General features: G+C 37.3%; 3 protein-coding genes across 8 annotated transcripts in view; 1 reads left to right on the top strand and 2 right to left on the bottom strand.

The window, feature by feature from the left end:
• LOC122396921 (peripheral plasma membrane protein CASK) overlaps positions 1-9,327 on the top strand; it is a 236,356-nt gene extending 227,029 nt beyond the window's left edge. For 3 of the 5 annotated variants that reach the window (XM_043395697.1, XM_043395695.1, XM_043395694.1), the window contains 7 exons: positions 831-1,068; positions 2,919-2,975; positions 5,662-5,781; positions 5,872-5,988; positions 6,081-6,188; positions 6,259-6,434; positions 7,335-9,327. In XM_043395697.1, coding sequence (XP_043251632.1) covers positions 831-1,068; positions 2,919-2,975; positions 5,662-5,781; positions 5,872-5,988; positions 6,081-6,188; positions 6,259-6,434; positions 7,335-7,514 — 996 coding nt within the window. In that variant the 3' untranslated portion in view covers positions 7,515-9,327. The remainder of the gene's footprint in view (positions 1-830; positions 1,069-2,918; positions 2,976-5,661; positions 5,782-5,871; positions 5,989-6,080; positions 6,189-6,258; positions 6,435-7,334) is intronic. The other 2 variants (XM_043395698.1, XM_043395696.1) reach the window with 1 other exon arrangement.
• A 1,686-nt stretch (positions 9,328-11,013) lies between these two features.
• On the bottom strand, positions 11,014-17,704 carry LOC122396805 (apolipoprotein D). The gene is made up of 4 exons (XM_043395504.1): positions 17,457-17,704; positions 13,943-14,171; positions 11,648-11,819; positions 11,014-11,577 (listed from the first exon to the last, which is right to left on the bottom strand). The coding sequence occupies exons 1-4, from the start codon at positions 17,613-17,615 to the stop codon at positions 11,418-11,420; spliced, it is 720 nt and encodes a 239-aa protein (XP_043251439.1). The 5' UTR covers positions 17,616-17,704; the 3' UTR covers positions 11,014-11,417.
• A 1,846-nt stretch (positions 17,705-19,550) lies between these two features.
• Positions 19,551-23,554, bottom strand: LOC122396773. 2 transcript variants are annotated; one of them, XM_043395433.1, is made up of 8 exons: positions 21,903-23,554; positions 21,696-21,804; positions 20,931-21,623; positions 20,632-20,858; positions 20,344-20,546; positions 20,008-20,264; positions 19,769-19,933; positions 19,551-19,710 (listed from the first exon to the last, which is right to left on the bottom strand). In XM_043395433.1, exons 1-8 carry the CDS (start codon positions 23,357-23,359, stop codon positions 19,624-19,626), a joined length of 3,198 nt encoding a protein of 1,065 aa, XP_043251368.1. In that variant the 5' UTR covers positions 23,360-23,554; the 3' UTR covers positions 19,551-19,623. The 2 variants fall into 2 exon arrangements, 1 of the variants encoding a protein (XP_043251368.1); XR_006259063.1 differs by lacking the exons at positions 19,551-19,710; positions 19,769-19,933 and having other exon boundaries at positions 20,125-20,264; positions 20,344-20,535.
• Positions 23,555-24,291: the final 737 nt, after the last annotated feature.

Below are 24,291 nucleotides of genomic sequence, written 5' to 3'. Positions count from 1 at the left end.
GAATTTATTTTCATACAAAAAATCGCCTCCTTTTCCGTCGAACTATAATTCCAGCCCCGATTCTTTGCCACATTCGATGTATCTTTACACGTTCTGTCCATTGCAAACGAATAAAGCAAGCATGCCCACTTTCGTAAAGTGTTTTTAACGATGCTTCGACAACGTGGCGAATTCGTACTACGCATCGATCGCTGATCATCTTACACCATCGAACATAAACTTTGGACATTTGTTTATTTGCTGTGAACGATAAAATCATGCTATCAAGAAGGAAACGAAGAACGAGAAGACTATATATTCTTGAAAGATGATTTACTTCGGAATCGTATCTTTTTCTTTTGTTTACGAGAGTATACTTAACGCCGCTCTTCGCAAGAACTATAGCTAATGCTTACGTATGTTGCATTTTCCGCTTGTTACGCAGTGATCGAATTCATTTGCAATAGCTAGCCTAGCTCGACGTAAGTAGCATAACAACAGCGATCGATGGTATCGTAGAACGAACGTTCCAACCCGTATTTTAGGGCGACGAGTAATTACATATAACGTGATTCTCTATTAACCTAAATGATTTCGGTGATCTGAGTGCGAAATTGTGATGTCGCTCACCCCCCTTCCAGACGTTGCAACGATACCACTGAACCGATGTTTCTGCACTGTTAACGTTCTTACGTTTCCTCCCCCGCCATCCTTTTGTTACACTTCTTTCGGACGTTAACCGAGAATTTTCAATATCATTTTACCGAATTCATACAGAATCACTAATATAACGTACGACGCGTTCCGCGATACTCGTCGAAGGTTACAGTTTGATTTTTCTGCACCAACAGATTTTCGTTCGAGCGCAATTTGACTATGATCCGTTGGAGGACGAGCTGATACCTTGCGCGCAAGCTGGAATCGCGTTTAAAACCGGCGACATCTTGCAGATCATTAGCAAGGATGATCCTTATTGGTGGCAGGCGCAGAAGGACAACGCGGCCGGTTCCGCGGGCTTGATACCTTCGCCTGAACTTCAGGAACGACGTATCGCGTACATGGCAGTGGAGAAGAACAAGCAGGAACAAGGTAAAAAGTTACACGAGTCTGAACCATTCGCAAACAATTCGCATTAACTGTTCTGGCAGTCCACCGAGTTTGGCGTTTAGAGAAACAGCGTAAACGAAAGACGATTGTGAAAAAGTGAAACGTACTCGTGATGAAATTTTTTCTGAGGAGACTTTCATCTCGAGATCGATTAAAGTCTCGTCAGTGTCACCGAAACAAAATTAGAAAATATTTTTTTTTAGAATACTTCCTGCGAATCTACCAAGATTGTTTCGACGGGGATACATTACGAGATTTAATATACGTACACGACTTATTGTATAAATTATTTCTCCCTATTTCTAAAGGATGGTAGTGTCAGAACTTGATTAGATTTATTTCAAGAATAGTACACTTGATTCCACGAATAAGTGTACGATTAGGAGCAGACGTTTTAATTAATTCTCACGAGATTAGACCAGGGAAAGAATACATCGAACGAGTTCAGGATGATTATAGGTTCCAGCAGATCGCATTGTGTCTTACATTCAGATCGGTCAATGAAACGTCCGTCGTGTTTTACCATCATCCTTACTTATCCATTATCAATCCTGTCACGTTTGATTCTTCGATCGATATCCACTAGTCTCGCTGCTGCCATGAAACGAATGTGCTGGTGAATATGATGTCGTGTATGTGTTGTTAGCTGTGCGCAGGTTTTCAATGGAGCATGTACTATCGTTCGATGTCAGCCACTTTTACCTAGGAACATACAGTTCGTGCTGTTTTTTTTTCAAAAGAAACGAGTAATTACGAAATTGGAAGTTTCAGTCGTGGATCGCGTGATTACGGATAATGAAATTGCAATCCTCGATCGAACGGATATCAGCTTCATTTTCTATCGACATCAGTCATTACATTTCATAGAAACACTGTATTAACCGAAATGTTTTCAGACTAAATCACGATCCATACGATTTCCATCGGATATGCTTTACGTGCCAAATTAGTTCTCGAAGCAGAGGATAATCCGTGAATGAACTTTCCAGGTTTTCCTTCTGTTAAACTACACTCACACTACAGACCATAATTTTTCGATCACCCTAGCGAATCGAAAATGGATTGTTTCGTGGAAATTTATTTGCATATTAGGTTCTTTGTAAGAAATTACGAGGTGGTATTATTTCTAGATTAACCCTGTATAAGATCAGACGCTAGAAAATGTTCAACTGAGAGCTATAATTTATCTTAGTCGATACACACTTATCTGTGGTACGAGAAACCCAAGTAAAATTATTATTAATTTCTTTTACGTACACCAAAAGAGTCAGTATGAATGAGAGATATAAAATTACGTGAATCTTGTTATAATTGAAAATATAATATGTATTCACTCGATCACTCATTAATTACATTTCTGTAATACAGTCATATTAAAGAGAAATTAATTTCATGTACCATAAAAGAAGACAGCAACTCGTCCATAAATAAAAATTAAATATACATATTTCGAAGACTAGCTAGCAGAGAATACAAGAAGAAATTTATATCGTTACGAAGTTATTTATTTACACAAAATTTAAGAAGGAAACATCACAATGACACTAAAATACTCACAAATTTAGCTGTTATTCGTTACTAGATTAAAATCTATTTAACACTGAAACTGAATAGAGTATTCCACGTTTACTCAGCTTTTGAATACCAAGAGGTTTCGACAGTTGAAACGAATGCAACAAGCTAATAGCGTTAATCGTTCGTCTGAGAATAAGATAGAGAGCAGAAATTTCTGAAACAGAAATTCGGTAGCAAAAGAAAGAGGAACGTTAGTTCGAAGATAAATGATTAGCTGCAGTGATACACCTGTTGTGTTGTGTGTTGTGCGGGGCTAGATGCTGAAGGAGAAGGAGGATGTTCTTCTCACACCGAAGGCTGCGACGGTTCGACAGGTATGACTCTGCCTTCAGGTACACAATGCGTAGAGTCACGTAGAACCGTGTAGTCCGCATGAAATACAAAGTACTCGTTCCGTGCTTTCGATGCACGCATTAATTTGACCGGAGGTCAGAGGAACGCTTCATTGTAGAAACTAACACACGAGGAACGACTTGGTGCCATTACTTTGACAGAAAACAAAAAAGCGCGGGAACTCTGAGCCACCTGGAAACGAGAGGCACACGCAGCTAAATCTGACCAAAAACGATACGTTCGATAGCTCGTAACGAAAAACAAAACAGTTTACGTGCGTATCAAATCATTCGGTGCACATCATCGTCACGAAACACCTGGACTTGGCATAAGACGTTTCAGATACTTCTCGTTGAGCATTTCACGCGAATACTGGCTTTTTTTTTCACATATGTATTCACACGCAGCTAGATATGAACATTTCAGGTCTTTGCGATCGGTATTATTACGATCCGAGGTTTATAGTAATTGCACACGAAATTAGAGTTAGCTTTGCTAGAGTTAGAGAGTATACTTTCACGATATTAGCGTCCCTTCTGATCCTAATAGAGTTAACTGCAGTGCTAGAAAACTTCTGTTCAAATGCCATTTGAATAGTCGACTGATATACACATTAGAGGAGTATAAGAACGAATCTACTGATTTTTCTTACAATGTTCTCCTTAACAGCAAGGGAAGATTCCGGAATCAAATAATCTAAAAATTACAAAATTTTGGGAATATATAGCAAGTAACTCGATAAATAAATTAAAATTCTTCTATCGTCCTACTGTTTTTTAAAAATTAAGGAATGAAATAGCTCTTTATTTATCAAAGTACTGTATATATTTTCAAAATTGTAGGCTTTCAGAACTTTAGAAATCTTTCCTTATGAAATGAAAATAGATGATTCAGGATACGTCGTGCAATATTATTAGTTAAAAGTTGCACAATACTACAAGTTCACGTTTTTAAGGTAGACCGCTAAATTAAAGTATAAGATTTGCTTCCATGAATTTTGACGAGGTAGTTTTGTTGTTTGATATCGTACAATACTATGAACAGTAAGTTACTTTACAGAACATGTTTTCACGCGGCGTGCTTCGATGCATGCTCTCGCTACGTTTCATGCACTTACGCTTGTTTCACACGATTCCACTCGCAGGCACACTATCGCAGCATCATTGTGATGAAATATTGAACGGCGAACTTCCGCGAGAACTGGCCCGATTTTTGCTTCTAAATTTAGCAGTATGTTTAAATAAAATACAAGTTTAAATATTAAAGCCTCTCATGCGAATGTATTTTTCGAGAATACAATCGAAGACGAAGTTAGATTATCAGCTTCAGTTTTTAATTATTTATGTGCAATAGCTATATCTTGACAGAATAGAATAATTTTTAATATCGGGAAGATACAACTGTCAAAACAATAGATAACGATAGAGAATCTTCGTTTATGTTAAAGTTCGTTTTCCAGGCAAAGTTTATCTAAAAATAAAGGTAATTTTTAATAAATTGTTTGAAGTTCTTATAGTAGAACCGTTCATATTCATCGTGATCATGCTATGATCGTGACACCGACTTTCAAGATTTACGCATAAACTACCCGTTAGTCCTTCTCTTTTCATCTTGTGACCTGCTGGAACGCCCATCACACAGTGGGAATCCCACTCCCTCCTTATGGTTATGGCTTCTATGTAAACTGGCTGAATGAATGAAAATCTCTTTACCATTAGACAAGAATACGCTTACACGGAGATTTACATTTACGAAGTAGCTCTTTACTTCTCTTGCGCGTAACATGCTGATTGTTCGGACATTCGAGGAGGATGCTGATTAGCATATAGACCGCTAAGTGTTTGAATCACAGCCTACCACACGTTACACTTTGATCGAATTGAAGGAACGTGCGTTATGAATGTCATAGCAGTTAATACTGATTACTTCTTCTATTTTATTTTCATCTATTACATGTTTTCAAAGTAATTTCTATCGTCGATACTATATTGTTTACCCGTTCGGGGCCAATATTTTTTATCGTTATGCAGGGTGTGCCTTGATATGCGGCGAACATTGCGAGAATGGATTTGAGATGTAAGCAACAAAGTATAAAGAGGCAACTGTCTTTAAAAGTCTGAATAATATTCAAGCCTTTTCGACCCATTAAACAATTGTTACCGCGTGAAAAACTGATATAGATCGCCACTTAACTTTGGTTCTTGATTCTGAATCGCATCTTTGCGATGTATTCCCATATCACAAAACAACCTGTATATACCGTTCTCTTTAGAGTTGAATAATCACACAATTTTAATGTAAATAAATATCATGAACAATGCAAATGTTATAATTTCATCATCAATTTTAGAACGTTTTAGTAAGTTGAATTAACCCATCGAGACCGTGAAACGAATTCCGAAAACAAAGTTAATAATTTAATTACATTAATTTACTCTTCCAGTCCCTCGATTAACGAATACAAATATTGATATCGGCGTTTACTAATGAAATACGATCTCGGTGAGTTAAAATGCGTTTCTCAATTACATATCGCGATATAGCGTAAGCAACAAACTCTACAGAGAATCGATTGAATGAAAAAGGACCTATTCCTTTGCAGGATAGACGATTTTTAGCTGTTCTCTATCGGTTCAGGTACGACTAATACATTTTTCGCATTTCCAGTGAATTGCTCAATATTTGGCCGAAAAAAGAAGCAAAACAAGGATAAGTATCTCGCGAAACACAACGCAGTGTTCGACCAGCTGGATCTGGTCACCTACGAGGAGGTCGTTAAGCTTCCATGTAAGTTATTTTGACAACAGTTTATTTACTAAAATAAAAAAACAGGGAAACTAATTTTATTAACGATTTTTGCATTATTTTCTGCGACAGATCCTGCATTCCAGCGAAAAACACTAGTGTTATTAGGAGCACACGGCGTTGGTCGCCGGCATATAAAGAATACAATTATCGCAAAGCATCCCGACAAATATGCCTATCCTATTCCACGTGAGTATAAACAATTTTTCGTTTTAAACTTATAAACCAGCAAGCAAATTCAATCCTTGTTTTTATTGACCTTTTCGAATCTTATTTTTCAGATACAACGAGGCCTCCGCGGAACGATGAAGAGAATGGTCGCAATTATTATTTCGTACCGCACGACGAAATGATGTCAGACATAGGCGCTAACGAGTACCTTGAATACGGTAAATATAATCTCACGCAGATTGTATTTGGAATTAGAAATCTTGTACTGACTTAATTCCCCCCATGCAGGTACACACGAAGATGCTATGTACGGAACAAAGCTCGAAACGATTCGCACAATTCATGAAGAGGGGAGGGTGGCGATATTGGATGTCGAACCGCAAGCATTGAAAGTGCTACGCACGGCAGAATTTGCGCCTTACGTCGTCTTCATCGCTGCTCCGGTGTTCCAGAATATTACCGACGTAAGTTTCAGTCATTGATCGCTAACCTCCTGGGAATGGGGCTAACTATTACCACGGGGTTAACTAGTTAAACGATTAATCAACTATTGACGAGATCACGAGGCTTCGACACTTCCGATTAATTGGAAATTCACAAGCTACTAAAATACGTAGAACAGCTCGCGTGGCTGGAGTCGTCTAAACAGCAGTTTCAACGTTTGAATTACAATTTACAAATTTTCTACGTTCGACTTTCTGCAACATAAAGAATAGTGACCAAGTTTTAATTCTACAAAGTCTTCTAATATACATGAAGATGATAATATTTTTCACTGACCCCAAGGGAAATCTTCCTCTCAGTTGGAAAGAATAGAAATGTTCAACTTACGAATCACGTGTTCATTTTAAGAATCATTACCGCGTTGAACAGGTATTCATAATATTTTGGATTTCGTTTGTGCTCGAACCCTTTCATAAATTGAGTTTATTTGTTGAATATAATACACGTTACTTTTAGTTATACGAACGCGTATTCTTATACATATACGTATTTGTATACATATGTTATAGGAGCTAACATTTGGTGCAAGCTGAAACGTAATTTAACACTAAACCTACCTACCAAAAATTCAATTATGAGAGGTGTCTTGATTGGCAAATCGAAGCTGGCCCATCCCGTATGAGTCAGTCCTTCTGAAGCTTTAAGTCCCATTTTTGGCCCAAAATACCCCTTGAAAACTAATTATTGTGTGCGTCGCGTAAATGGCTTTAATGTATGTAAATTTCCTATTGTCGAGTGAGGCAGTGCTATTGATATTTGAAAGGAACAAAGAATAAAGAATGTCCTAAGCTGTTCGACAATAACACTGTTTGGAAGTCCAAATTCGAATGGTTGAAAACGATTTGGAATTTGATTTTCAGTGCGACGGGAGCCTGGAGAAGCTCGCGAAGGAATCGGATTCGCTGAAACAGGCGTACGGGCACTTCTTCGATCTGACGATCGTGAACAACGACATCGAGGAGACGATCGCGCAATTAGAGGCAGCTATTGAGCGGGTCCACACGACACCGCAGTGGGTACCCGTCTCCTGGGTCTACTGACAGCGAACCACGCCAATTCGTTACAACACCAACGCGGATTGCAACGGCTCGTCGAATGTGAAACAATGATCGTCGGATCGCTATTCACCGAACGACCGGTCCAATTGCGATCGTTTCGCTGCGACCATGGTAACTCCGTATGCGCGTGGCCGCGCGAACTCGCGGTGCTCGCAGCAGATCGTGGTCGTAGCCGATTCGGGACAGACAGGCACGTATATACACGTCGGACCAATCGAACGAACAAACGAATGATACAACTTGCCGTCGATCCTTCGACCGATTTCTGGCATGACGTCGACGCAAACGCGTGACTTTGGCCGTGTGTTCATCAAGTTTTATCATTGCTGCTGCATTACTACTATTATTATTATTACTATTATCATTGCTATCACCGTCGCCTGGGGAGAAAGAGACGAAGCTTGAACGATGTGGATCCCCCGGGGGGGACGCAGAACACGACAATCAAAAAGCAGAGATCACAACTTTCGATTTCGATGCGTAAGGTTAATCAGCGTTCCTCGAAGCTGAAAGAAAAAAAAACTACATACTTATTCGAACGGTATCGGTATACGAATCGACGAATCGTAATCGACAACGGATCAGTCTCCTCGCGATTATTACGATTACATGGTTTTCTCTCTTTTTCTCTTCACCACCTTTCTGCTTTTACTTTCTCACTGTCTGTCTCTCTTTCTCTGTTTATTCCGCTATTTTCTTTAGCATTTCTCGAAGACATTCCTCGCGCCACGTTAGTGCGCGGACACGAATTTATCACAGTATTCGTCACCCTGTGCGATCCGTACGTAGCGATACGATGGAATACAATGGGAGTATTTACCAAAGAGTATAAAATGAAAAGAAAAATGCACAGTCCGCGATACACCTGTGAAGAATTACACCGAAGAGGATTAGAAACAAAAGGGAACGGTCGTTCGTGCTGTTCGTGAATGTTGACCGAGTGGACACGCTTGTACCGTTATTCCAAAATTGTGTCAATCGACTATTCGTAACCTACTATTGCCTCCTATCGTACTCTCTTGTAACTATTTACACGAAATGAAAAAAAATACTAGGGCAGCGCTGTTCGATAGTCTAAAACGCTAATCCCATCGTAATAGTCAATCTGTTTGTTCGAGTTTGAAGGAAATTGGACTATCGACAACTAGTCGTTTACTTGTAATTTTAAGCAGTAGGGGAAACTTCGCCGATTTCGTCTAGTACTTCTAACATCTGACGGGAGTTCGTCCTCGACGAACCCTCGTGCGCGTATATGCGCGAGCGCTAACTCTTCTTTGAACGGTAATCGTATCTTTTGTCTCCGATTCGGACGTGTCTAACTTCCGTTTACGCCGTTTGCAAACTTTCCACGTGGCTGCGTTCAACTTCTCGCCCAGATCTGCGACGTCCAGCTACGAATATCCTCTCATGTTGTTCCTTTCGTTCTCAGAACGTACCTACTCTAGACTCGATTGTTCATCGAAACACACCGATCAACGACATCGCTTTTTTCTTTCCAGTTTCAGTTCCGTTCGAGCGAACGTAGGTACACGCGTTAGGTGGACGTCCTAGAATCGACGCCGATTTTGACCAGACTACTTTTCCCCGCGATTACGTTGACACACGAGACACACGTACACACGTCAACTGGTAATATCACTCGGTTCGCATTGCACCCTTGTACAAAGCGCATAATTGAATGACGAAGTAACAAAACGCGGTTTACTATACGATATTTATAACACGTAAACTCAAGTAAATAGATAGATATACCAGATATATGAAATAATACGAAACACCGTCTCGCATTAAATGATTCTAGAACACATGCACACGGAGAACACGCGTATACACTTACACGCTTACATGCTTACACGCTCGCTTGCGAATACGCACACGTACACGTACACGGACATCTATATGCGAACACGTACACACACACACGAACACGAATACGTACACGGAGAAACAACGCGGATTCACGAGATACAGGTTTAACGATTAGGTAATTAATTACAAGCGATTAAATAAATTAATTGTGTAACTAATTAATACTGAATTACTAGAAGACTAATAGAAAATTTGCATATGCAGCCCATAGAACGAAGGAGTGAATGCGCGTATGCACGAGTATGGTGTGAATCTCTTGCAGTCGCGATCAAACATTGTGATCGGCACTCGCGCGGCTTTGTTCAGAACTTGTTCGATTACAGCTCAACTACTTGTAAAGATCTCAAAATATACGCACACACATACACGCATACGCACGCGCGTGCGCGCGCGTGTACACACACGTTTTACTCTGTGCTTCCTACTCGACAAAAAACGCGATATTAATCATCGAGAGCGTTATTATCGTTTATTGAACGCGACAACTTCGATGAGGGTGTACGAGACGATACGGTAGAAACGATCTATCGCGCACGTACTATCGGTTACTCGTACGGAACACCCACGAAACGTCGACAATGTTCCGAACAGGCCCAATTCACACGAAGACAAGTCTGAAATCGTTAAGTGACAAGGATCGTCCGCGTAGAAATTCGAGGGGAGCTCGTACTAGTATGTTCGTGTTGTATGAGTGAGAAACTATCGAAACGCAAGAAGGACGAATCTTCAGTGATTTTGTAATATTTCTTATAAGTTGTAGCTGCCATATCCAGTAAAAACTAAGTACTAGGTGCGCTGAGTGATTATCTGACGACGACTGTTACGATAACGATTCTGATGGTGGTGGTGATGATCGTGATGATCCTATGTGCTTCTGCAAGTGTGTGTTCGTGGACTTTGAATGAATTACGCTAAGATGTTGAAAGACGACGGGTCTAAAGAAAACAATAACAGTTCATTACAATTATGTAATTATAAATAAGAGGAAGAGACGAAGAGTATTATAACACGTTGTTAATTGAATTAATAAAACTAGCCCAAAGTGTCGAATGTACGTTCATTTGGTCATCCACGTTATTAATTTTCTAGTTACAGAACGAGGATTAACCAGACGAGGGAAACGAAGACAAAATTGACGATCGATGCTGTTTAAGGATTTTCTTCGCAACGACTGATGCGATTTTTGGGCTAATAACTCAAATCGGATAATTAATTTTCTTTCAGGTATCCAACTTGTGAATTACTTCCTCCCCCTTTTTAAGGTAAGTAATTACTAAGTTACTAGCGATTTGGGATATAAATACAAGGGAAGATCCAGTTAGAAAATATGGATTAATTCAATAATATATTTCAATAATACTTTTCTTATATGATTTATAATATGTTACAATTCGACTGTATATTTTATTAATACAAGTATAGGTTGAATATGAACACTTTGTAGAAAGAAAATAAGGAATGAATAACTTTTACTATATTTTGTTCGCAGTTCACGTCTCATCGTATCAGCAATCCTAATTATGACTTAAATACTTGCTGTCTTAAGCTCCTGTGAGGTCACAATCTAGTTAATAGCTACGTATAATGCATTTCTTATGACTCGAAGTATGCCATACTCTTTACATCTTAAACTTCTAAGTACCTAAATTAATCACATAATTCAATCACAAGTTTATTTATATAAACACACGCTCGAATCATATACATATCTGAACTTTAAGATACCCGGGTACTTTATATTTTAATAGACTAGTTCGTGATCATTCCTAACAGCCTGATCGTAATGTGTGAGTATTATAGCGTAAACGCATAATTTATCACATCGTGTGTTGCGTTTTTTGAGATATATTCAATCGATGTGCCAGAAATTTAACAATATGCTCGCAATTTACTTTCGATAGGTGTCAGGAAAAATTTAACGACTCCTTAGAATTGCAATTTTTAAAAAGATTTTCTAGCGATGAACAGAACACACTAAACTCCCTCCTATCGACAATAATAATAGAAAAATTCGATTTAAAGACGTCGATGTTTCTTCTTTAACGGGTGTTTTCGCAAGGCGTAATCTTTCCTGAACATCGTAGATGGTGGAATTATCAGATCTAGCTCCGAAGCTTCCGTTTTATTGCACTGCTGCTGATCCATGGGGAACATATACTCCAGATCGATATCGTACCTTCGCGTAAAAATATAATATTAGACATATTTCCCATAATTAAATGAATTTTACTATATTTGCTATCCACCTGGGTAACTTTTCACGAAGATAAGAAATAACGTTAGCTCCGAGACTCGGTTGTCTACTCATGATGAAACTGGACAAGTATCGAGGACTCTTGCTCTGTTCTGCACAGTGCATGAGCAGTGCCCATGATTTGTAATCTGAGTCTAATACGTACGTATTGTACACACCCTCATCTGTAAAAAAGAGAATACACAAATGAGGTATAGGACAAACCTAACATCTTATGGTAGTTTGTGTCACGTGAACTAAAATATCTCTAAAAGGGGACCCTTTTCTTGTAGACGATTCACTATCATAATTTTATAAGATATTTATTCACTTGGTTTTATAACCGGTGGTAATCATGAGCATTGATAGTTTAGGTGGGTCGTAGAAGCTCGTAATTAATTATTTCTTGCTTGTTCCGCCAGACACAGTCATAATTAATAAGTAGAAGACGCTTGAGAGCCAATTAATAAACGACATGTATCTAATTGAATGAGAACAAACCACTTTAATTACTGTTTGATGCACGATACTTGCGATGCTAATGTTCGGAGTATACGAGCTGGACGCAAGTAATTTGCTCGTAGAAAAATGCCAACATAAGATGTTAGACCACCTTGATATATTTAAATCTTTGTTTTTTATAAAAAAAAGAAAGACACACGTAGTATTAAGTATTTATTTAAACAGGTTGGTGGCCTTTTAGTTTTTGATAGGATAGAAAATAAACACTGCGGTATTTAATTAGGTACATTACCAATCACATGCAGGCTGCGTGCATGCACCATTTCATGCAGGCTGCTACTAATTACAAATTACGAGCACTTGTATAGGCAGGCGTAATTAGCATTTAAGTAGAATAATTTAATTTATGTAAATCGTGTCCACATAGAATTTCGTTATGGTTAGTCTTTTACAGGCAGGTTTTTCTTAAACGTAGGTTAAAGATAATAAAATTTTCTATAAACGGAGGGTGGATAAGATATTAATTGGATGGGTCTTCGTATACAACAAATTTTAAATTATATCAGTGATCTAAAAAACATTTTATGTTCTATATATCTCTATAATATCTCAAATTTTGATTACTATCAAAACAATCCTACGTAACTTTAAGTCTTATCACTAATAGCGGTGCAATCATTTTCTAAACCGAATCAGAAATATTGAATGAAACACGAAAATAGTAAGGGATTTTAAAGTTCTCCGTGACATGTGACAGTAACTTCGACTCGATGCTAAATCTACTTTATACCTTGTATGTGCCAGGATTAGCTTCTATTCAATAATTCAGACTTCTTTCTTTGCTTACTGAAAGCAACTGAATCAAGATGTTACCGATTTATCGATCAGCATGATTCCAAGACTACGTGACATTATTACCGAGATAATATTCTAAGAGCATCATTGAAAATTGAATCAAAATCCAATAAAGTTAATTAGTTTTACAATAATTAATAGGAATAGCTAAAACTTCTTTTGATACATAGCACCAAAGTAAATTTCAAAATAAACATAGAGGACAGCATAAATTATAGTAGTCATATTCATTAGGGGGTGAAATACCTCTTAGAACGAGTGTCCATACAAGTCTATAGCGTACTTAGTTCCGGAGATATAAGGGTTTGAAACATTTGTTTACGTTTCATTCCTTAGGTCATTGACCTCACGCTTAAATAGTAAATTCTTGGAAATACTACAACTTCCTGGTCACGACTGTCGCGACTCACGTGTGAGAGAGAGAGAAGTCCGACGCGTTAGACGGAGACAAAAATAGTCGAATTAAAAAAATTACCCCTTCGTTTCAATTAAGATATTTCCAAAACGAAAAGCCAGATCGACATAAACCAAAAACCGTTTCAAAGGGGAAGCTTTGCAGCTTCTAACAGTGGCTCAATTATGTAGAAAACATAATTAGCTTCGGAACTGTACGCGTGTAAAGTTTTAATACTTTTAATACGCGTTATTAGACTGCTTATTAGAATATTACAACCGGTCAGTAAATTATTATTAAATTAAAATCAGTAGCAATTCTGCTTTCATTTTTAATACAAATGAAGTACAGGTGTTACAATAATACACGTATACATTGAAATTAAAATTAAATTTCGTACGTAAAATTTTCGACTTCGTGTAGATAGACGAAAATAATTTTATTTTAAAGAAATACATGTATGCTTGCAAGGACTATACCTCATTTGTTGTTTATTTTTTATCATCACTGTAACAATTCAATATTAATTTGAAATTCACTTATGATCGTATATGCGAACATCGTGTAAGAATTTTTGAAAATATATTTAGAACTTACATGGATACTCGGCGTGCACCCAGTGGGCAGGTAGTTCGGACGATGGAATTTTCCAGGTGATGTTACCAACGAGTTGTTCGTTGATCGGATCGTCCGTAAAACTGTAAGTGAAATTCATCGTGACTTCCGTGCTTTCGGACGAAATTGAAAGTTCGGCTCGCATGCATCTGTACGCGAGTGCCTCTTCTGAGCTTGCATAATACTGCACTATGTACCACGACCCAAGGAACTGCAAGAAATAGATGTTATTTGTTGCTGTAACGCGGAACGGTAACTTCACGGGAAATCCGCGTAGGTATTCGCGCCTAATTGTCCCGTTGTTCACGTAGAAACGTTAATCGATACATCCACGGTACGTTCGACCTGCTGCACCGCGATGCAGACATTGAGAACTCATCCTAAACGTTCTTTAATAAACGAGAAAATCAATGGTCAACCTTGGTAACATATTTTTCCAAATAGGTACCGTTCGAAAATTTCGTCACGCTAAATTCACATGATTTTGATTCTACACCATCCCCTTTTATCACGTTCGAAAATACTCTTCTGAAAAAATTTATTCCAATATTTTGTCGAACTAATGTTCAGGGTATTTGTACAATTTTCGAGTAAACATACTGAGTTATCAATGAGATCGTGGTAAATTGAAATTTTATTATACGATGCAGATACGCGAAACATAATTTTGAAATCCTATTATGGCATTAACATTTTAATAATATATCGGGGGATATGCAAATGAGAATATGAAACAATCATTAAGCCATAATCCCGACGGGATTCAATTAAAAATTGTATTAGTTACTTTAAATGAAAATTGTACATATGTATATATAATATACTCGTTGTTCCTACATGCTTGGTAGTCCGTAATTATTAATGACGCGCATTTGTGTACGACACGGAAGCAAAATATAAATCGATATATGCAAGCGTTGTTCTTTTATGAAATGGGTGCACCAACATTATCGACGAAACTACATTTCATTCGTTTAGTTGCTTTTAAAAAATTAATCTTCAATTTATATTAAACCCGCGTATGTACTTTCCTGACTCTGCTAATCTTTGTTATAAATTGATATAATATAGTATTTATAAAGAGAAATGATTACGTTACTGACCATTCGACAACTCGACATACGTAAAGTTCTAATAACCTGAATATTGAAATATACTGAAGTTATTTTTGGTAGACTAGCTAGAGTAGCATGTCACACATCGTGTATACATACGCGTATACGTGTAAACTATACATAGTTTGCTGTTTCTCGAAGTGACGAGATTCTAGGAGCCCGTTCCCGTTATCAGTTCCGTCTAACAATAGGGCATTAATAATAGTGCTTCCTAGCTAAGAAGTTATAACTTCAAAAATTCTTTATTAATTTTTTATCTTGCTTATTCTCAAAATCTTTCACCAACCTTACTATTAATTCAGAAATTTTCATTAAACAAGTTGTATCTTGTAAATTTTTAATGCACAATTGATTTTTACAATTTCACAAATCACAAGTGAAGTCACCAATATTATTACATATTACTAGCACTCATTGTTCAATAAATGCAACTCAATAAGTTCCAAGGATGTACTTCTAAAATTTTTACTAGCCATGAAGAGCCAATAATTTGAATTACATATAAAATGACAAGTAAGATTTTACCAAAATAACATATGTATCTTTCAAAGCTCCGAAAACATATTAAGAATACGTATCACGTCAGTGGCTTTTGGGTTATCAATGGAAACGGTTCGGTTCATATACATATTATCGGAAAGGAGTCGACCAAGATTACACTCTATTAAGAATGAACGATCGTTTTGTGTTGTCGATGGTCATCGTAGATACTGTCTCATTTAAGTTCACTTAAGCAGCAACTAGTTGGTATATTATAATCTGACACATTTAATCACATCAGTAATACGTACCAATACGATACAAATTAAATGCCACTGATTAATTCGGCAGCGGAAAGGTTAAAAAAATATTTGAAAAATTGATCAATAAACGTGAAACGAACTTTTTAACGATATTAGTTAAATATTTCCATTTGAATGTAGAAGCCATTTTTCCAAGATGGTACTAAACGCGATCAAAACTTTTCTTTCTAAACCTTTTTCTTCGGCAAATAAGTTTTTAATGTACTAATACAATTTCCTCCACTAATGCATAAGTAATTTCATAATTTCATTTTGTTGATTACTTTTTAATAGATTTGACTGCAGAAGCTTTTAGACGTAACTCAGCATTTAACAAGAAATTACTTTCGTTCGAATAATGTCACTTACGTTTTACTTTATTTAGAAATCGTATAGACATTAATAAATGGGAAATACAAAGAAAAAAGAGATGGAATAAACAGAAATAAGGTTGACAAATATGGTACTATTATTTACTGCGAATTTAAACGTGCTGTCGATTAAAAATTAAAAGAGACGAAACAATTTGAATACACAAATGAGTCACTAAAGAAATGATCAATCAGTACTCAAGCTCCATTGAATAATAAAGACTGTGAACGGGGCTTAAATTAAGAAATACAAAGGTATTTGATGGTACCAAGTAGTTTTATATGCACAGAAGGTAAGAGTTCGAAATAGCCTTCACTTAAACACGCATAAGAGCCAAAAATAAGTTGCCTGGAGCCTTCCTTTGAAATAAAGTTCGCGATGTTTTATGCAAATTCATTGTCTGTCGTACAGGCGTTACAGTATTGAACGAAACAATAGTTTGCATCGATATTTAGACAGAAGACGTCATAACGTTTTGGCAAATATTCTGATCGAATTTTATAAAATAATTACACGTATGAAATTAATAGTCATGACGAAAATTGTGTCAAAGATGCAAAGGAAGCTGGACAGATATCGAGGTGGAAATAGTAATTTCTGTTATCGCGGCAATACGCGAAGAGTATTCAACAATTGCGTTCCAATTGCGCTCTCCACAATTATTATTATACATTCAGCGCACAGATTGATCGGATATCCGTTGTGATCGTCTATTTGTAACGTCAGAATATTAACGAGCGATACATATTTCGATTTTGCATAGAAATTTTCTCCGAATCGTTGAGAGAACATTCAAAAATCGATCGCGAATACCAACGTGTTTGCCACGAATCTATTGTGACCAATAACAATGATATTGAGTGATCTAAGCCTTTGAAATCAAGCTCTATCTGTAATCCCTGAAAAATTTTGACGAGACAGAAAATCAACGTGTTTGTCACGAATGTATTGTGGCCAATAACAATAACATTAAGTGATCTAAGACTATAAAATCAAGCTTCACCTTAAAAATTTTGACGACACAAAGAAAGTAACGCCTGTTGGAATAAAAAAAAACAACTTTTTGACTGTACTACGAATGCAAGCTAATTCATCGATTGTTCCCCCCCCCCAAAAAAGTACTAAAAATTGCCCCCCCCCCTGGTGGGTCGTAGACCTCGCGTTGGAAAACACTGATGTAAACGTTGGCCGAGCGAGACAATCGTTTGAATACCGCGCGCGCCATACCTCGGATATGTCAAAATTTCGTATGCCCTTGACTTTAGGGCACTTGGTCTTGTCCTCCCGCCTTTTCCAAGTGCCGCCAGTATCGTCTATCACGCAGGCCAGCAGCAGTAGCACTATTATCGGCGAACAGAATCTCGAACATCTCGTTCCGGGCTGCATTCTCCTAGCTGCATTCAGGCTTACAGCCACTTGGCGCACGCGGAACTTCTTGCCTCTTTGCCCGGTTGGTTCGGTCGGGTGACTAAAGGCCACGGAACCGGGCAGAATGAAGAGCGGACGCGCTCACGGCTACCACTATCTTCGCAACGAGCGTAGAGGGGGTGGCGGCCACACTATCACGTTCCTCCCTTTGCATTCTTGGTGCTCTTTCGTTTTCAATCGGCAACTTGTTCTGCTCGTCGCGCGTAGAATCCTCATAACTGGCGCCGGACTTAGCTCGGTACGGGGCCCCGGGATCGTAGGCGTGATCGTTGTCACGGCTAAAGAAGGGCATCGACTGTTAGGCAGCTTCGTCTCCCGCTCGCACTCGGTGCATACGACTTCGTATCTTTGCTGGGCTTTTTTTTATTATAGACCCCGTTGCACACCGGAGCGCGCGCATTTCGTTCAAGGTAAAAGGGAACGAACACGGCCGTCGGAGTCCCATCGAGGTTTATTTCCATGAACGGTGATCGATAAACGCTGTCTCTCGAGGCCTCGATCATTCCGCTAGCAGTTCGACGTCGCTCGAACAACTTCGAATAAATCTTTGTCCGGTCCATCATCTAGATAGAGCGATTGGTATCCGTCATACGTGCTCGCCCGTCACGAATAAAAGCTCAGATAAAAATTTCGAGGTGAAGTTTTATCTCGATAGACGTATATAAAGTATTAGATTTGTCAGATTCACATAAAACCTTTGGAGAACTCGCAGATAAACGTCGACCATGCTACAGTACTATATGCATGCCTTAAAATAATGGATGCATATGTGGTCTCTGAGAGAAACAAGTTGGATCGATTATATTTTACGACAATTGTAAGGGAAATCTCAATTTCTAGATAAAGATGGAGCTCCAAGGCATGTTTGAAAGCCTCCATTTGGTCCTTAACCCTTTTTACCTATTAATAATAAATGTACAATAAATTGAAAATACAGCGTCCAGCTCTTGCAAGACATATATCGCAAACAATAGTTTTAGAATTTAATGATTTAATGTGTAAGATTCTACAGCATTTAGTTTAACAAATCGTGACATTTTAGATTTTCATTGAGATAGACGCGCCATAATTGTCGTTTAAACTGATGTGTATGCAATTAGTATGCGCCTTGAGAGTCGAATGCCGTATGTTCTCTACTCTTTCACGCGCTTACTATTCAGGAAACGTTATCGATAAACATTTCAGTAACAGTTCTCTGAATAACTTCAACATTCCATCTCGCCGCACGGAAACGTGTTCGACATATGTAAGTAATCCTATCATTTTCGTGATTCACGATATGTGACGCAATACTGGAAATATTTGTCCAAATGCAATTATTCAAGAATTCATAGCGTAGAATACTATTTTCGGGGTGCTGTTTGCGTTCAGATAATTCTAAGTCTTGAGGAACTCTCACAATAGTGATTCATTTTTCAGGATTTAAATACGATGACGAATCGTGGAAATCAGATAAGACTAAACTGTGACTCAACGTCTCTTAAATGTAAAAAGTTCAAAATGTTCAAATTTCATTTGTTCTGTATTATCTTAATAATTTGCATTGCATCCGCGTAACATAAATTGTATTTGCTCATAAAAATACGCTTATCGCGTACAGTGTGAGGTAATGCCGTCGTCTGAAGCGTTCCAAAACGAGCATACATAAATTAAGTCTAATCTAAAAAAGCAGATACACCGCTTATCATTCTTTATCGAACATCCTTTTCCTCTATGCGGTAGTAACAAGAACGAACTAATGAATGGTTTAGTCAGTTATTTAAGAGAATGGGAGAATGGGATTAAATAACAAAAAACAACAATATTCATTTTTTATTTTATTATATTTATGTATAAAATTCACTTTATTCGAATAAAAAATATGTGTCGTAGATATATCTTAAGTATGGCTAAGTAAATGCAATATATCGATATGGTCCACTTCATCGATACCGTAATCGATATTTATCGAACTAGAAGTAGTGGGTCATTTCCACGGTGGTTTATGTTTCAGTTGATCCCCCTTTGTACAAACTTGTGAAGCTGGAATGAATTCGCTAGTGTCCGGTGTAGTCTAAAAAATACTATTATGTTATTAAAATCATACCGTAAATTATTAGTGATCAAATTACCTCTGATGGAGCAGGTTGCCATGTCATAATACTGTCTTCGTCCTTTATGCTTAGTTCTTTTTTCAAATAGTGCTTCCGTGGTACCTCTCTGCAAATCAATGGCGGGCTTGAAATGCTTTCTCTAATTTTTAAATATTCGTCCCTCGACTGTTGCATCTCGGCGATCTGCAAAATATCTCAGTAGCGTAATAGTTTTTATATTAACCGCGAAATAATACTTCTCTTCAAACAAATTTTACCATTTTTACATATTTACGAAGATCATCTTTTAACTCCTTTCTACTTGTTAGTGGAGTATCGTCGATCGGGGTGATAGTACTCATACTTTCGCCTTGATCGTGAAAATTTTTTATATCCGAGGGTTGCAATGTTAATTTACTTGGTTCTTGAAAAACCTTTGCGAAACAATTTGGCATCGATTCGGATTTTTTAGGGGCCTTGAACAATCTCTCAGCGTGAATTTTTTGAAGAGGCGTCAAATCTTCCATATTTCCACCTGAGAGGTTATGCTATTAGTAGAGCTAACCCTAATCAAAGTATCGTATTATTAATAAAAGTCGATCGGATGACTTCACCTGATATAATTTGTAAGGCTTGAAGCCATTGTTTCTGCATTACAGAATGAAGCTGTTCTGCGAGCTGAGATTTAGTAGCGCGTTGAGAATGAAGTTCCGTTTCTAAAATCGACGATTTTTGTAAAGCTTGCGCTAACTGAAGTTCGCATAGCCGTTTCTCTTCCTTTTGTTTTTCTTCTAGTAAATTTATTTCTAATCGATGTCTGGATAATTTAATAATTGTATTGTACACGGTGCTTATATACAATACACATTTATAAGGTATACTTAAAGAAAGAGGGAACATACTTATCTATAATATCTTTAATTTTTCTGGCTGCACATTCAGCAATAACTTGTTGCCGAGTTTTTAATTCTTCAAGAAATTCAGACTCAGCGACATCAAGCTGAGCTTGAAATTCTCTTAACTTAACTTTCACTACTTCATCAACTTGTTTTTGGTAAACCTCTTGTAATTCTGACCTAATTTTTTCTTTCTCTTCCACAAGAGATTTTGTTTCATCTTTGGCCTCTTTCTGCAAAATATAGTTGGCAAATCAATAAATAAAATATTCATGGATGCAACGAAACGCTGATTAATAAACTACCTCTGCTTTTTTAGCATCATCGACTGACAAAAGTAGTGTAGCATGTTTTTGTTGTAAAATTGCATTCCTATCTATCTCTTCCTTCAATTTCAACTGTAAACTTTCTTTCACTTGCCTTAGTACAGTTAGTTCTGTCTCGCAAGTATCTAATGCTTTATGAATAACATTCATTTCATTTCTAACTTCTCCACCTTTTAATCTCTCTTTGCCCAATTCTTGTTGAAGACTTTTTAATGTTTCTTCAATTTGCCTCTTTTCCTCTAATATTTTATTGTTCTCCACTTTTATTTGCTCACATTTCGTTTCTGCTTCTAGTACAAATGATTTATAATTCTCTAATTCATCAGCATGACTTTTTAATAACTCTACCTTTTCCTTCATCACCGAATCACTTTTTTCTTTGTACCCAGCTGCTAGATCTAAAGCTTTTGATAATTCCCCTTCACAACGTTTAATGTGTGATTGCAATTCTGAAATTTCTAACTGATGCTTCTCTGTTGTATTTCTCATATTTGTCTGTAAAGCACTGTATTCATTTTCTAAAATATGAACGCGTTGTTTCAGCTTTGACCATGCATTATTAAATTGCGCGATCAACTCGTTCTTTTCATTGTCTACTCTAAGTGCTACTGCAACCTTCTCTTGTTGCTCTAACAATCGTTTTTGGAGCTCTTGAATTAAGTGTTCGCAATGCTGTAGAATTTTATATTACTAATTACGTAAATTGATTAGTAATGAAAACGCGTTCATATAGATTTGACTTACCTCTCGGCGAAATTTTTCTTCTTCTAATTTAATTCGACGCATTTCTTCTTGCGATTTATTGCTATTGTTATCCCAGAAATCTGATAATGACAAAAGTCTTTGTGATTTTCTGGAAAGAATATAAATAGCTATAAAATCTTCTCATAAATGTAGGGCAATAGATATACATCATACAAGATAATTCATTTATAATTATAATAAAAATACCTCGGAAAACAGTCTGTATTTGTTGAAGCATGAGCAATGCTCTTAGTACACATTCCATTGTGCATTTGTTTCATTTGCTGTACACTGTTACTTTGTTGAGAACTAGTATATTGTGCTAAATCACTAAGCAACGAAGATTCTACATTTTTATGCGCAGTATGTGGTTGTACATTATAACCAGCAGTTGCATTTACACTATTTACATCATCTGCGCACAAGGGAATTTGTTTAATAACTGATTCTTTTCTTTTTATATTACTTCCATTCACAATCAATTTATCAATATTATTTGCATTTTTTAATGCACTTATATTTTCTACCTCTTCAGTTTTTAATGTTGGTTTCTGTCCATTTTGTCCCCATAATTTAAATTCTGAGATTATTTTCTCACTCTCGTCAAAATTAAATGAACTATTGTATGGTAGAGATATATCAGGGAAAACATTTGAACACATATTTTTGGATACAATTGGTCTGATATCACAATATTCATTCGAGTCTTCTAATTCAAACTCCAATTTTCGATTAATAGAATTTTTACGTGTATCATTGTTAATTTTGCTAGTAGAAGCATTGTTGCTGTGGTTTGATATTAACGTATCACTTTGTTCTCTGCGACACTGATGTTTCGAGACACTATTTATTCGTTTTGATAGCTCTAATTCGGTAGCCTCCATTTCTTGAAGTAGTTCATTCACTTCAGAGAGCTCCATATTTTGTATACTAGTTTTAGAGCACAAATGCGGTTGTCCCGTTACGCTAAATAAAGTTGAGGTAGATGGCATTGAATGTAATTGATTGGTAGAAGGTTTAACGTACATATTACTTGTAGTTTTACAATGCTTTAGAGGATAAGAGCAAAGTTCCCCTTTGGTAGAAGTACCAGTGGCATGCGAGAAACCCACACTGCGAGAATCAGAAGGTAATACCACAGAGGATTCAGAATGGGATATTAGATGATCGTGCTTATCCTTATCATGATCATTAACATTAGATGTATTAGTACCAGTAGCCATAGGAAAACAATTCCCCAATTTCATGTCATTCTGATTAAAATTAGTGTGGTTTGACAATGAGTAACTATTAGGAGTTGTTGGAACAGACAAGGATTTTCGAGGCTTCACAGGTGTATTTTGTAAGCTACAGCTCTGACTTACATAGAGATTAGTTCTAGGTAATGTCTGTCTAAACTTGACAACTGGGTTATTGTGAATTTGTGATTCCAACGAATTATTTAGCAAAGTATCATCTAAGCTAGTATCTTTAAATTCAATAGCAGTTATTCTGTTTTCTAACGATTGCATATGCTCCACAAGTTCCGATATTACTCCTGTTTTCCCACTGCTATAATCTGCTTTCCCGCGATCAGAATTGGCATCAGAGTCTGATGATGGTACAAGGAATAGGTCAGGCGGAATTAGGAGTAAAACATCGGTATCATCAGAATCGCTCATCATCCATTTGAATTTTCTCTCACCCAAAGCAAATCAAATCCAATTATCGTACGTTTCGTAGAAATGTACAACTATTTACACAGTATTTACACATCCCTCCACATGTTTAAAAAAAGCAAGCGATCTAAACGACAGTTTACAGTTTTAGGTTTGCTACATTTGTCATTTAATACTGAGAGAAAGACGTAAACTTTAACGTTGCGATCGACGCACAAACACTCCCACACAGCAATAAAGCGTTCTTGGCCTTTCGTTAATAAAACGCATTGCGTTATATACAATTTAAAAAACTTGTAAACAAACTAACCAAACAAACGTACTTTGAATGAGGATCCCGGCTGTACAAACATGACAGACGGAGCCCCGGGCAGTGATGCCAGATTGAGCACCGGGTGCACTACTCACACTATGCCAGATCACGCGTACGTGAGCTCGTGGAGTTTCGGAAAGTCGACAAAGACAAACTGACGCATGCCCTCTTTCTCGATTCTCCGAAGCTGCCCGAAGTAATTTCGAACCGCCTCGTGGGAGTCGAGAGAAGAAGGCTCACACTTGCCTTCTCGCTCTTGAACAACTGAAAACCGACACGTCAATTTTACATATTGAAAAAAAAGAACGTGCATATTTGACGTTAGGTAATAAATTAGAACATATGTACGACTCTTTTGAATATCTTGAGAACTCCGAGTTTATTCTTATAACTATTAAACAAACTCCTGGCCGTCTCCTAGGGATCAAAAACAAAAAACATTAACATTAACTTTTTCTTATAACAACCCTAACTTCAACCCTTTAATCGGTAAAGTAGAGCTCAACCTCGCGACAGAAAACGCACCTGTCGCCACAAGGTCGTTAAATAAGCGCCATCTAGCGTTGAAGGTAAGGAACTATTCCACGACAAACTTGGGCGTTTTAGCACCAGGGGGTTTGAGGTT

The sequence above is a fragment of the Colletes gigas genome, unplaced genomic scaffold, assembly GCF_013123115.1.
Source record: "Colletes gigas isolate AHSC1104 unplaced genomic scaffold, ASM1312311v1 Colletes_gigas_Sc00008, whole genome shotgun sequence".
Classification (NCBI taxonomy): Eukaryota; Metazoa; Arthropoda; class Insecta; order Hymenoptera; family Colletidae; genus Colletes; species Colletes gigas.
The sequence above is the reverse complement of the archived record's forward strand: the minus strand, read 5'-3'. Positions and strand labels throughout refer to the sequence as shown.

Coding starts and splice junctions, on each gene's coding strand:
- LOC122396773 (XM_043395433.1), bottom strand. CDS start 23,359: ATGATGAGCGATTCTGATGATACCGATGTTTTACTCCTAATTCCGCCT. Junction 20,547..20,631: donor ATTAAAGATATTATAGATAA/GTATGTTCCCTC, acceptor TAAATTATCCAG/ACATCGATTAGAAATAAATT. Junction 19,934..20,007: donor TTCGTAAATATGTAAAAATG/GTAAAATTTGTT, acceptor GATATTTTGCAG/ATCGCCGAGATGCAACAGTC.
- LOC122396805 (XM_043395504.1), bottom strand. CDS start 17,615: ATGCAGCCCGGAACGAGATGTTCGAGATTCTGTTCGCCGATAATAGTG. Junction 14,172..17,456: donor GAAATTTTGACATATCCGAG/GTATGGCGCGCG, acceptor TATTTCTTGCAG/TTCCTTGGGTCGTGGTACAT. Junction 11,578..11,647: donor CTTCGTGAAAAGTTACCCAG/GTGGATAGCAAA, acceptor TTTTACGCGAAG/GTACGATATCGATCTGGAGT.